Genomic DNA, 14877 nt, shown 5'->3' on the forward strand with positions numbered 1-14877 from the left:
CATATGAGCCTGAATGTCTTTGTTGCTGACACCTTGGGTTTGCCATTGCTTTACCACACAAAATCCTGCATCCCAGATTAGTTCTCCAGGAATCTGGAAGAGAGAAGGCAGGGTCTACAGCTATTGTTGTCAACAGCAAAATTAACAGTAATGTCCTTTCTGTTTTAGTCCTATGAACGACAGTCCAAACAGCTCTTCCTTTAAGGCAGCTGATCTAGTCCAAAGTAACATCACTGCTCTATTACCAGACCCTGCCAACCTTCCCGTAGTGTGGCTTTCACCTTGAACTTTGGTACTTGAAGTACAACCCCAAATTTTCCCTCTGGGGCAGGAAGCATTTCGCCTTCAGGAACACTGAATGTGAATCTTTGCAAGCTCCAAGACAGAAAGAGGAAAAGCTCCATCTTGGCCAGTGTTTCTCCCACGCAGACTCGGATGCCAGCTCCAAATGGTAGGTAGCTAGGTGAAGGAGAGTAGAGTCTGTTCCCTTGTTCATCCAGAAAACGACCTGGGGTAGTACAGATATGTTTTTATTTAACATTTCCCTAGGAAACACATCAAACTCCACCCTGGCCTGGATGGCCCAGGCTAGCCCAATCTTGTCAGATCTCGGAAGTTAAGCAGGGTCGGCCTTGGCTAGTATTTGGATGGGCGACTTCCAAGGAATACCAGGGTCATGGATGCAGAGGCAGGCAATGGCAAACTACCTCTGAAACGTCTCTTGCCTCAAAAACAAGTCTAGCTTGCCACCTAGTGGTGCATAACGCTAAAAGAGCTAGAACTTCTGGATGCCAGACAATCTTAGGAATTCCTGGCTATACTACACACAATGCCATATGATAATAATTATTAATACATCAAACTCCAGAATGAAATCATAGTGAAAACTGGCTGGGAAATCTACATAGAGACAAAGTTGTCTCCTGGTCAGAGTGTTGGATTATGACAGGAAAAACTCAGTTCAAATCCCCACTGAGAGCAGAACCAGACATTATGGCTTCCATGAGTCCGCCACGGAGGCTCAAAGATACTGGGTTAAATGTAAAAAAAGTCATTTGACTTCGAAGCACAGAAACTTTATGCAGTATCCCCAATCCTCCACATTTCCTGGTTAAGGAGAAAATACTGTTCAAACAAATTACAAAGATGATCTGACTCCAGTGGTAACGACAGAAAGAAATTTTACTTACAAAAATAGAAGCACATCTTACATGACATATTCACATAGGTACATTTAACTTCTTGTGAACAGATTAACCTCAAAAAGGTTAGCTTGCTCTAAGCCCAAGTAGGAGAGAGAAGAGAGGTCCCATAATAAGATGAAACAGAAAGCAAGCAAGGAACAAGGAGGCTCAACATCTAACCCATGAGAGGGTGGGGCCAACTGCTCAGTGTACAAGAGAATTCTCTTAACCCTTTCCCTCCCAGATCCACTTGCATGCAGAGTTACAATATCCAACAAAAGACACATTGGGCAGTGGCCCAACTTGGCCAAGGACCACAACACACGGGTAGGGGCTCCTGTCTTCCTGAGTTTTGTTCCAGAGCTGAAACAACACAGGGGCCCTATTGGAAAGATTCCACATGAAAGCTTCACCGCATGTGGAGCTCCTCTGATGGGGCAAGTGATGCTCCCCTGCCATTTCAGCTTGGCAAACTCTGTTTAGGATTACACTGCACATCTCACAGCCTAACATACCCCACAGGCTCGTTAAGATAAAATGGAAAAGGGGAGAACCACCCTGAGCTCTTTGGAAGACATATGGGATAAAAATACACCCTTCCAAAATTTGGACAGGAATTTAACACCCCACCTTGAGCGTCTATTGATGTTTCAATGCCATTCGAAGCTGCAGCCTTGGGGTATGGCTACGCACAGCCCTACTGCCAAGGGACCAATGATAGGGTTGCCAAGTGAAATGTTCTTACCAGCGGGGGAGCCTCACCGGGCTCCAGTAGCTGTTCTTTAATGTGCGCGTGCCGCCAGCACGTCACCGGAAGTGACGTGTCACATCGATCACGTTGAAGGTGTGGCCCCGATTGTCGGAGGGAAAACCATTGAGTTTTCCCTCCGACGATTGGGGCCACGCCCCAACGTGATTGACATGGTTGCGTCACCTCTGGTGGCGCAGCCACACTGCGCTTTGGGGGGGTGGAGTTCCCCCCGGGGCCCGATTCCACGGCGGCGGAAATCGGGCCTCTGGAGTGGGGGTTTACCCGCCACCCGCCCCCACTTGGCAGCTCTAACCAATGAGGAGAAACACATATCAGGCAAGAGTATGGGAATATGGTTAGGTATAACAACTATCACAAGCTTGAGAGTAAGAGAAGATTAGAAAGCAGTCTTGGGCAAAGAGGAATGGCAGCTGGAACAACAGGTGAAAGAGCATCTCTGCTAGCCACCTGGGGAGGCAGCATTTTACACCTACCTGGATTAAATTCCCCTGGCTTATCCCATTCTTTCTCATCATGGTGAATAGACCAGAGATTGATAACAACTCGAGCTCCTTTAGGGATGTCATACCCTCCGATGCTGCAGAAACACCAAAACCCATCAGACCCTTATTTAGAATCAGTCCTATCCCCCTTCACGGCTTTGCATCAGACTTCACCCTTGGATCCAGCCCTCACCTTGTATCTGCCAGTGCTTCATGTGGGATGAGAAGTGGAGAGACAGGGCGGATACGCAAAACCTCACTAATGGTGGCCTCCAAGTAAGGCAAGTGCCGGCGGTCACTGAGCTGGGGATATCTATCAAAGCCTACTTTCTGATCAAGTTCCTCTTGGATCTTTTGCTGCACCTGGTGAGAGAAATGATATAGGCTAGTCAGATGGTTGTGGCAGTGAGGAAGAGAATAGGCAATACAACTGTGTGTGCCTTACCCGTTGCTTTAGCTAGATGCTATGCACCCTTTCTCATTCCCCTTGTTAGGCTAACTAACAATTAATGTGGACATTGAGTACAAAGAAATGTTTGCCACAGCAAATAGTGTTGCCTAGAATGGAAGGCAAAAACTTTGGAAAAAAGGAGTATCATATATTATTACTTTTCTCTACGTGGCAGTGGGAAGCTATGCTACTAATAGATGGATGCTTATGATTATTCCAATTACACTTGAGCGAAGCAACAGCTATCAGTTTTTGCCAAAGATTACTGCTAAGAATGCATTGTGAATGCAGAGGGGAAGGCGTTATCACAGCCAAGGAATGCTCAGCACATTATGAAGAAAAATATCATATAATATATACTATATTGCTCAAGTTTAGTATCTATAGAAACAGTATAACATAACAAGAGCAAAGAGCAAGAGATGTGCTGAACAGGGCAGTTCCTTGCAAAAAGACATTGCACTCATGACCAAGAGATAAATGAAAGGTAGTATTTATGTCTGTCAAGGTAGAATACACTGCCGAGGGAAGAATTTACATTTTGTTATGTGTGTAAGCTCCATCAGGCTCAGACTGTCCATTCTCACAATGCAAGTTGCTTGCTGGATTTTGAATAGAAAAGTGGGATGTAAATCAAATAAAAGAAATAAAACTAAGCTAGGCATGGCTTGAGGAGCAGGTACCTCTGGGTAGTGCAGAAGATACAACACAGTCCACTTCAGCACAGTAGTGGTGGTCTCGACACCAGCCCCAAAGATGTCACCCACAGTCATGAGTAGGTGGTCATCTGTCAGTTCTGTCCCAGGCAAATGATAGCTGTTGTTATTCTCCATGTTCAGCTTGGCTCTCAGGAGTGAGCCCATTAAGTCAGTGACTGAATCACTACTGAATGTTTCCTGGGAGGGAAAATGTGAGATCAACCGTGAGCTCAGCTTGAGGAACACCAGAAAAATAGGCAGAAGCTAAAGCCTTGGCTGCTATGCATCAAAATTTGAGCATTTCAGTTAGTTATTACTAGTGAAATGCCCCTTTGTTATGATTGGATGAGGGATGTAGAGGAAGGACGTTTATGAGATCCTATGAGATGGCAGTCAAAGCTGCAAAGAAAGAGTATTACGCAGCCTGGACTGCATCTGTGAGCTCACACCCAGCCCAATTATTTAGAACAATTCGGCCTATGCTATGACAACTCTGCCACAAGGCAGGTCAAATGCTAGGGAACTGGACATTGGCTGTGAGGCTTTTGCGAGCTACTTCGCAGATAAAGTCCTGTTGCTCCACCGTGACCTCCCCACCACAGTTGAAACAGTGAGCGAGCTTGAGGCCCCACGCATGTCTTCTTGTCAGGTTATGGATTATTTCAGTCCACTCCGCCTAGAGGAAGTCGACAAATTGCTCTTAACTGTATGCCCTATCACGTGCCTCCTTGATCTGTGCCTGTCATGGCTTATTAAAGCGGGCCGCGATGGGTTTCGGGGCGCCCTAAGGGAGATCATTAACAAGTCCCTTTCAGAGGGCTTGTTCCCTCAGACACTTATGGAGGCCATGGTTTGTTCCCTCTTGAAAAAACCATCTCTGGATCCGGCCAAATTGGCCCCAAAGATGCCAGGCTGGTGACTACCAGATCCAGGGCCTGCTTGGTGGCAGTTCTATACTGGTGGAATGAGCTCCCGGAGGAGAATCAGGGCCCTGCAGGACCTTTTACAGTTCTGCAGGGCCTGCAAGACGGAGTTCTTCCACCAGGCCTTCAATTAAAGAGCCACACTATATACCGAGGAGTGTCCCTGTGCCTTGGCTTTACCATCCTTATTCCAGCCTGTGCTTGGCTTATCACCTTGTTGTTGTTGTTCAGTCGCACAGTCGAGTCCGACTCTTCGCGACCCCATGGACCAGCTCCCGCCAGGCCTTCCTGTCTTCCGCCGTCCTCTGAAGTTTGCTCAATTTCATGTTCGTTGCATCTATGACACTGTCTAACCATCTCATCCTTTGCCGTCCCCGTCTTCTTTGACCTTCAATCTTTCCCAGCATCAGGATCTTCTCTAGTGAGTGCTCCCTTCTCATTTGGTGGCCAAAGTATTTGAGCTTTAGTTTCATTATCTGGCCTTCCAAGGAACAGTCAGGGTTGATTGGAGAACTGAGCTAGTGTGAATGGTTGCCTAAGCCGTTTTATAAATAATCTAACTCTCGCTTATTAACTCTGTTCCAATGTTTTATTAATGTGTTTTAATGTTTTAGGAGGATTTTTAACAATTATTTATATTATGTTTATGATTATTTATGTATTTATGTGAGCCACCCTGAGCCTGTCTCAGCGGGAAGGGTGGGATATAAACCAAATAAAATAAATAAATAAGGCTTCCCCACTTTGTAGCCACATCTCCTTCATGAAAGAACTTACTTTATGTTCTGCATACTGCTGTTGCAGGAGCTGGTCTCTCTTTTCCACACACTGCTTCAGCATGGCCAAGTCCTTATTGGGAAAGAACTGGAAAGAGAAGCAAGATGACAGTGTTTGTCTACAGACTACAGTTCAGAATCCATCTTCCTTGTCATTCAGTTTTGCACAGCAGATGTTTTTCTGTTCCATGACTCCATCAGTGATCAACCACTCTGCAGCTCTCCATGAGTTTGCCTGGTCCAGCTGCATTGGTCACTCCATGAGCAGCTAGCCACTCAGCAGAAGGAGTGGGGTGCGGAAGAGGCCTGCTCTCACCAATTGGGGTTTAATATTCTGTATTAGAGTCCCAGAATTCTTCTTTTGAAATAGAAAGCTGGGATATAAATATATCAAGCTGGGGACCCATGAGGAATCATGAGTAGGGAACAATTTGGAAATCCCACCAAAGCCTTCAATCCTTCCCCTCTCGGATTCACTAAGTTCCTAACGGTTTGGGCTGGCTGTTTCCCCGGAGCTCCCAACTCTCTATACTTTTTTGAACATATTAAATCTTTATTAGGCCCATGGTTTTTATTCTTTTTTCTTCTGTTAATTTACAAAGTTATATATTTCTTGAATTCCCCTGAGGCCCCCGAGCATGAAGAAATCCATGCATTGTCTTTGAACGGCCTTATCGCGTGGCTTTGTCATCCACAGAGGGGCCAGCCAATTTAATATCAGACAGAGACAGACTGATAATTATTATTAAATAAGGACTGTAATTTTATAGCACCAACGGAGGTGTCTCTGTCTGATTAGAGGAGTTGCGGTTTCATGCCTCCTGCAAGATACCCCGATGTGTTTCTTAGTCCCTATATACTTCTTTATGACTTCTACTCCAGCAAATTTATAGGCCTATTTCCTAATTTTTCACCCCCCAAATGCATATTCTGTGCATGCACAGGCATATATACAAAATCTTTGCATTAATAAGGGTTATTTAAAATAGACAATTATGATTTCGCCCATTTGGCCAGTGTGTTCTGGTTTCTACAAAAGGAATCTGAAGAGCCACCTCCCTATGGAGCACTAGGCAATATGGGATATAGTACCTGTTGCCAAATTAAAGCCAGTTTTTTATGTCTAAAAGAGCATTCATCTTTCCTTCTCTAATTTTTTGAATGAAGCATATAAATCAGAAGAATTAATACAGTATGATCCTTTAACCAGTTGATAATTTTAAAACAGTGGAGCGAAAGTAGATTAAGGACCACATATAACACTTAGAATTCTGTAGGTGGTGGTCACAGTCTCCTGGCTTTCCTGCCAAATTTTGGAAGCCTTGCCTGTGGATGATTACATCATGTGTTCTTTGTTTCCCCATGCCCATCTCTCACCTGAAGCCATGGGAAGATATCCACAAGGCTCTCCTTGGCCACGGTGTCTACAATGCCTTGACTGTATTGGAGCATGGCCTCAAACTCGGGGTCTCCACGATGGTAGGATGAATTGAAGCAAAGGGAACACACCACATTAGTAACAGCACGTGTCAATTCAGGTGCCATGTCCAGGGGAGTATCCTGCTCCAGAGTCAGTGTTTTGCATAGGGATGCTGCTTCTTGACAGACTGGAAGAAAAGCAGAGAAGAAGGGATACATGAAGGGATGAGGAACCCGTTATGAGCAGGGGGGAGGGAGATAGAAGAGTACTGACAGAAAATCCAGAATGAGCCAGTGGATTGGGTAGTACATTGGTTTTAAATCTGGGAGGGTTGATGCCATGCTTCTATATTGTATGGCCTTGAGGAAGTCACTATCTCAGTTGCCTAAATGTAAAAAGAAATTAATAATGCTGATAGGTCAAAGCAAATAGGATGAATCCTATGACTCATTCTGCTAAAGGCAGTGCTTTTGTCTAAAGCAAGGCTGATACCAGTAGAAGAATATTACCACTTTTTTTGTGCTTATTTTTTGGTATGTGCTTTAGTATATTTTACTGTTTTTATTTATTATATTTTATTTTCTCCCTAGTCAAACCACCTCAGGAATCTATTGGTGGAAAGATTATAATGTAAAAGTAAATAAATATATATTTTAACTAAACTTGTTCTTTTTAATCCATTTCAGTTTTCCATGCTTCTAAATTGAATGAAGCGCTAGTTTGAGATGTGCTATGAAAAAAATTCTCATACTGGGATCTTAAAGCGAAAGAGATGCAAACCAGGCTGAAATGCAACCCAATTTAGTTCAAGCCCTTTGGAATCTGTTTGATTTCTATAGTTGGGAGTAGATCAGCCAAATATGGAGGGTTTTGAATGTGGTTTTATGATGTGTACAACCATCTGTAGGCAGATTGTGGTTATTTTTTAGAAGATTAATCCCCTATTTGCTCAGGACTAAGTTTCCCTGAATTCAACAAGGCTTACTCAAGTGTGCATAGGACTACTCATATTTACTAAGTCTTAAACTGTCTCCTTAAAGTGAACAGAAAGAGGATACGATGCTCTCCCAAGGTACAGAATTCCATAGCCTGGAGTGCCACTACCTAAATTGGACATTGGACCTCAGACAGAGAAAATAGTAACGTCTCACCTAAGTGAACTAACTATCTTGAGGAATTTTGGTCCCAACCCAAGATTAACCTGTAGAGCTGGACTCAGAAATAAACTGGAAGCTAGTGAAGGCTAGCGGTCGCCCCAACAGAAGTTCCCAAACACTTTTCAGGGGCAGCACATGTAGAACATTATGATAGTGTGATCTGGATGTATGTAACCAATGCATGCATTATAGTGACCAAATCTATTACTATATAACAGATGTCCAAATATTAACCAAATATTATGAAATTTAACAGTTCATAAGATCACATGGATCTTATGAACCAGAACATGGACTTCAGACACACCTGAAAATTACAGTGTTTTATATGCTTAAGAACAAAGTTTGTATCCAGTGGCACCTTTAAGACCAACAAAGTTTTATTCAAGGGATAAGCTTTCGCATACACACAAAAGCTTATACCTTGAATAAAACTTTGTTGGTCTTAAAGGTGCCATTGGACTCAAATTTTGTTCTGCTGCATCAGACCAACACGGTTACTCACCTGAATCATATGCTTACAAAATTATATAATTTTTGTAATTATGCTATTATCTAAATAAATTATTCCTAAAAAAATAAATTTAGATAATAAATTATCTAAATAAATAATCCATGTACTCTGTCTGTACAGCTGTTCCATTGTTCCTGACAAGTTCTGTAGAATTTGAGAGCTTGCAAAATATCAAGAGAATCAATCCCAAAAATATATTTCTATGGCCAGTTTGTAACTAACTGCTGAGTTACCACTAAGTGGCAGTGAAGAACAAGAATGCTTCTCTTGGTTTATTATGATTCTGTCTACCCGCCCCCCTTCTTACTCCACTCTCCGGTTGTGATGTATAAGTATGCCCTTTTTCTTGTTTCTGCATAGTGGCATTTTTTTCACCCTTAATTGTTAGTGTTCCCAGTTGGTTCCTTTTGCAGGATTCTGTGTCATTTTAGCAATTTATATGTGATTTTGACACCATTTATATGTTAGATATCATTTTTATACCAATTAATGCAATTGGTGCAAAAACAGGCTTCAATTTTATTGGTAATGTTTCTATTGAATTTCATTAGTATACTCAGAAAAAAAGATGACCAAAATTTCATTCAGAGTTTACAGAACCTACATCAGAAACTGGACTTTTCTAATTAAAATTCAGTTATAAGGCCTTTTGCATCTGCCCCGCATGTTGAGTAAGATCCATTCTGATACGGGCTCAGAAGACTGAAATTCTTATACAGAAAAATCCCCTCAAATAATAACGACAAAGTGTTTTCTGCCTATCTGACCCAAAGGCGGGTTCAATTCATTGTGAGGAATATTATCATGGCATGTTTGGGAGCAACATTGTCCAGTAGTATCTCTAGTACCCCTTCAATCCACTTATCATGCTTTTCCTGTAGATTGAAGCAACCTGTTCTATTTGACATTCCTGTGGGGGGGGGGTACTTTTAAACAGTCTTTATAGTTTGTTAAAAATTCTTCACATTATATTTTATAGTTCTGTCAAGAAAGTCATTATGCTATGAAGTAGTGTTTTATTATGCTATATCAATCTAGCTCTACAACTATACAATTAACAAAGAAAAACCAAAGAGAAAAAAATAGTACCATAAACTCATAATAAGCAAATAAAGTTATTTCTTGGTATTTAATGGATTAGACCTTCTTCTGTTCTTATTAGGTCTAATAAAGCACAACAGTCATGCATAAATGGTATTAATAATTACAGCTACAGCAGGAAGGCTCTACCTGGATTATTATATCTTTTCACAACATTCCTAGAACTTTTTGGCTTTAAAAAAAAATTAAAATGTGAATGTGTCCCCCACCCCATCACACAATTATGAAATTATGAACATTCACCAGGTTAATCCTAATAGTGTCTGCAATGAGAATATAAAAAATTTAAAACATTTACTATTAAAGTTGCAATTATGTATATTTCTATCAGAAATCATTAAGTGTGTAGACTTAATGAAAGTGATGCCTTTTCCCCCAAGAAGAGTCCTGTTGCTCTTTTCCTGTTTTGTAATTCCCTTAGTTCTGCAACTGTACTCTAAACAATGTAAACAATACTGTATCAAACAGTGAAAACAAATATACATTTTAAAGTTGTGGTATAACTGACTTGTTGAGCTTGGTTCAGAGCTAAACCATAGTTTGGCAGGACATGAACGAGACCTATGCTTACATGTTCATGCCTTCCTCCTTGACACATGCGCTTACAGGCTAATCAGTGACTGCTACTATACTGGCAAACTGTGATTTGTTCTTCACTTCTAAACCGTTATGTCAAGCCATGGTCTGAACTGCAAACTATAATTTTGCTGTTTTTGATGTAATTTCCAACTATGTACTAAATCAGTAAATAATTCATTGAGTCTGAGCATGTGAGGGGAAGAGATTGACTAGCACTGACTGGCATTGGATCATTCACATAGTGCCAAACTATGGTTTGGTATGAAATCTGAAGTAACTGACATTCACTTACCTAGAACCTATGTGGAAAACAAATTACTCATAATGCAGCAAATATGTTCTGAAACCCCTTAAAACGTATCTATTTTTACTCAAAAATAAGTTAATTTGCAGTACAGTTATTACCTCATTACCTTTATGTTTGGCAACAAGTATCATTACCAGGATCTTCTTCCCATCTCCTCCCCCCCACACACTCTTGTTACTGTTGTCGTAGGAGTTAACCCAGCACTGCTGTGGGGGAACTTACTGATGCTTTCCAGGAGCAGAGTGCCTTCCCCGAACATGGAAAGTGCAGAATGCACTAACTTGCGCTGAAATTTCCAGACAGGGCTATAAGAAGCAAAGGCAATGTCTTTCCCATTCCTTGTCAGCAAGTCTGTGGTGACCTTGGATCAGGGAGTGAAAAAAAAAGGCTTCAGAACATCGCATTCCCTTTTCTAAAATACCTCATGATACAATAGGCTGGGCTATCACATTGTTTGAGTATACTCTGGAGGAGAACACACACAATCTCCCCATTGCAATAGTAACAAATATGCAGTGGATTAAATTAGCCTTTGAAAAATCCATGCCATACCTAAAAGCTACTTATAATACCAATATAAATGGAGATTTGTTGTCCATAATATATTTAAAGAAGTCTTTGTATGTTCAGCATTGAAAAACTCAGCCAGCAGCATGGGGGGGAAAAAACACCATTCTTTCAGAGAAGATGTGGGATCTTGATTCTGATCCATATTGACTATACTTCATTTGTTTATCCTTTTACTCTGGAATTGAAATGACTCAGTCACTCAGTTTTTACAGACAATCCAATCACAAAATGCCCCCACGGGATGGCTATATTTCTCATGGCATCAGCCTCCCCTAAGCTGGGACAGCTCCCAGGGCCCAGGGCATCTAGCGGGACCCACAGCTGTTGACCCCCCCTGGTCCACTCACTTTAAGGTTGGCAACCTCCAGGTGGGGCCTGGAGAGCTCCTGGAATTCCAGCTGATCTTCATACTACAAAGATCAGTTCCCCTGGAGAAAATGGTTGTTTTGGAAGGTGGCATGATATCCTGCTGAAATTCCCAGCTGCATGAACTGCCCAGGGCCATCAGGGAAAGGGCTTCAGGCAGCTGTCAGCATGGTCGGTGAGAGGACTCCTGAGCAGACAGGGGAAGGACACACTAGCAGGTGGGGGTAATGCAGGTAGATGGAAGGGAAGGAGGGCATGGGGGGCAGCTGAAGTTGGACGGAGACGGGGAGGGGCACTGGAAACTCTCTGCCCAGACTCCCCAAAACCTGGACCTGGTGTCAGTATGTTGTCACCAGTGGAACAAATATCAACTTTGAAGGACCATTTAAGGTCAGGAAGATGCTATGGGAAGGGAGAGTAAATTCTTTCCTCCTACTCTGCTGTCTCAGTCCAGAGTCTTTCACAGCAGTTTTACACAAGAAAAACAGGTTAGAGATTCAGTTATGGATCTTCCAGTGTTTCATTTGATTTGGGCCTAAAGACTCATGGGGTTATGTAAGAATGCACCCATAACCCAAAGTGGTTTTCCTGTAAACCAGTGCAGGGTTTATACCTATGCTCCCCTATTAGCCGTGTGTGTGTGTTCCTTCCAAAGCAGATAGTAGATGAAGTGCAGAAGGGCAAAGGTGATCTTTAGGTCTAAATTGCAAACAAAGAAAACTTTTGGGCTTGTATCTGCACTCTACCAGGTACCATTTCACAAATGAAACACAGAGACCAAAATCACATGTGCATTGTGAAGCACAGGAGGGCTGATAATGTGATTTTAAAAACTTCCTACAAGGCCATTAATTAACTCAGAAAAGCTGATACAAATGCATTTAAAATTGCCTGTTTGTAACATGTGCATACCAAGTGATAGAAGAGCTGAAAGTCATTTTAAGTGCCAAAGACAAACATTTGAACAAAGGCAATGTTTGTAGAGAATATGGACCTTGCTCCTAGAATGCCAGGAATTATGCTAAGCGATACTAAACACGAACATGGGTGCAATTTAAGAAGTACAGTATCTTAGGGCCATTGAACTGGAAAACACCCTTGGAGATCATCTAATCTTGCACATGACTGAGAGGACTTTCAAGCATCTCTGGAAGATGTTCATCTAATCTTATGTTTGCAAAATGAACCAGCCCTGTACATTCCACACTCAACTTTGCCTTGCTAATATGGCAAAACAGTTCTTACTGTTAGATTTTTTTAAAAAAATATGTACACCCCAATTCAATAATTATTCTATAACGGACAAAAGAAAAACATACTAAATGAGGCCCCAGCAAGAGAAAGGAGGGACAACAAAAGGTATGAATACACCATTGAAAGAGAAAAGGAAGGTAAACTACCATGCAGTACACAGAACTGGCAAGCATGTATTAATTATCAGTGACACAAATGGCATACATTTTTATGGTATATGTGAAACAACATGTGCTCCCTATCAATCAGGAAGTGTTATCTCTAGACCATTCAAATTCTGTGCACAATCACTTGTGAAGTGTGGCACAAGTAATTATTCTGGTAGCTGCATGTAACAGGTCCTTTTTGTACATTTCCCCTCCCCAATCCAAAAATTATATTTCTGCAGGACAACTTCATGCATGAAGTTCTTCTTGGAAGTCACACTGAAGTGGTTCACAGTTCACTTTTATGCAGAGTTATTCCAATTAAAGGCCCACTGATTTTTTCATTTTGCTTAGACCATAGTAACACTGCATAGGATTGCACTCTCATAGGGGATGTATAAAATACAAAGTCCAGGGAACTGAGCATCCTCTCATAATAACAGAGTGTTCCATAATTACATATATACTGTTAAGAAATTCTGCTTTCTCTGTATTCTTTTTTTTAAAAAAATTATATTTGCTGCTTAAGTATTTTTTCATAGATCACAGTTTTTTACATTATAGATTTCTGTGAACCTGTTCTGATCTATTACTCATATTTATAAAAATATCTTCCTTGACATTGAAGTACAAGCTATACGTTTCAAAACAGGAAGGGGGAAGACCTGTACTATTAGAAAAGGAGCTGTTCTCAGCATTGAAAGAGGGTTTGTGATAAAGTGTCATGTCCAGCAAAGAACATCTTAACTTGGAAGCAGGTTTCCACATATGCAGGTGATGCAGAAACAACTGAATTCGCTTAGTGGTGCTTATTGGGGCCTCGTTGCATTGGCAAGATGGGTCTTTTGACGTTGCCTCTAGTTGTAGCATGGAACTAGTTGCATATTACTGGAGCTGAATGTGGACTGCACTCATAGTGATTAATAGTGCAATTCTGTGCCAAGCTATTATGATCTAAGCTAATTAAAATCAGTCGGCCTAGACTTCAGTAACTCTGCATAAGATTGCCCTGTAAAGTCCTATAACATGGGTTAATGTTTTATTTAACCCCATTCTGTAATTTATGTATATGTATATGCATCTTCATTCTTCTGATATTGGTCTTCACCACTCCTTCACACCCTTTGGCCCTTCCTACCCAAAAGCAAAACATAGGTTTTGGTTTTTTTCATTTGTTTCATAATTCTGGCCTTGCCCTATGAGTGGAACCACATTTTCTGTTCTTGTTTCTTCATGGCTTTTGCTCCAACCACTACATTTCATGACCTAGACAGATACTCAGAGTTTGCTTACCGTATGGGGCCTCCCAGCAAAGATCTTTCCTTTCTTAAGCAGCACTTCCTTGGCATGGATGTAGTTGTTGACCACCACCACATAGTGGGAGCCCATATAGAGAGCATAGACAGTGCCATACTTCTGTTGCAGTCTGCAGAAAAAGAGGTGGAGCTGGGGGTGTCCAATAAGATGCAAAAGACTGCCAATGACTGGCAGTGAAGGCAGGCTCTTGGGGTAGTTGAACTGGGGTTCCAGCTTCCCCTTTGCTACCTTCCAGAAAGACAGGAGAGCCAGCAGCAGGAGCAAGGCAACCAGAAGAACCATAGTTACCTCCTGGTTTGCCTGGTGCTTGGTTAAGATCCAGGCTCAACAGATGGGGTTAAGCAATCTTCCTGGAGCTTCCAAAGTGTGGGCTCTTATAAAGGCTTGTAGTGACCTCAACTTGCCTTGGCATTGTTTCTTGCCTTGCAGCCATGGAAGATAACTTCAGCTATTTTTATTAGCAGCTTTGGGAGATAACTCCAGCACAGCCAGCCTTGACTTCTTCCAGAAGAGCAAGAAGAAGAAGAAGCAGGGCTACTTAAACTGAACAGAACCAAATCATCAACATTTTGCATTCCTTGGGGAAATACAGTTGTAAAATTTACTGGATATACGCTGTTTTAAGGAATAACCCATGGGATTGGAGAGTTTTCCTTTATAGTAGAATATCAAAGCTCAATGAATATTCTTTTTTCCTTTTAAAAAAATAATACAGTCCCAAAGAAACAGCACTATTCTGCATAGTGCTGATAAGAGCTGTTCTTGAAAAAGAGCAGTTTCTGTCAAGAGCTCTCTCAGGCAACATTCCCTCTAAGCTGTGGGGTCTTGTGAGCAAAAATTCTACTTTGTGAGCTACTGGC

General features: G+C 41.7%; 1 protein-coding gene across 1 annotated transcript; it reads right to left on the reverse strand.

The window, feature by feature from the left end:
* Positions 1 to 230: 230 nt before the first annotated feature.
* LOC107117909 (steroid 17-alpha-hydroxylase/17,20 lyase) lies at positions 231 to 14299 on the reverse strand. The gene is made up of 8 exons (XM_015420094.1): positions 13994 to 14299; positions 10587 to 10725; positions 6664 to 6893; positions 5288 to 5374; positions 3573 to 3785; positions 2632 to 2801; positions 2430 to 2533; positions 231 to 508 (listed from the first exon to the last, which is right to left on the reverse strand). Exons 1-8 carry the CDS (start codon positions 14297 to 14299, stop codon positions 231 to 233), a joined length of 1527 nt encoding a protein of 508 aa, XP_015275580.1.
* Positions 14300 to 14877: the final 578 nt, after the last annotated feature.

The sequence above is a fragment of the Gekko japonicus genome, unplaced genomic scaffold (genome assembly GCF_001447785.1).
Source record: "Gekko japonicus isolate JY-2015 unplaced genomic scaffold, Gekko_japonicus_V1.1 scaffold29, whole genome shotgun sequence".
Classification (NCBI taxonomy): domain Eukaryota; kingdom Metazoa; phylum Chordata; class Lepidosauria; order Squamata; family Gekkonidae; genus Gekko; species Gekko japonicus.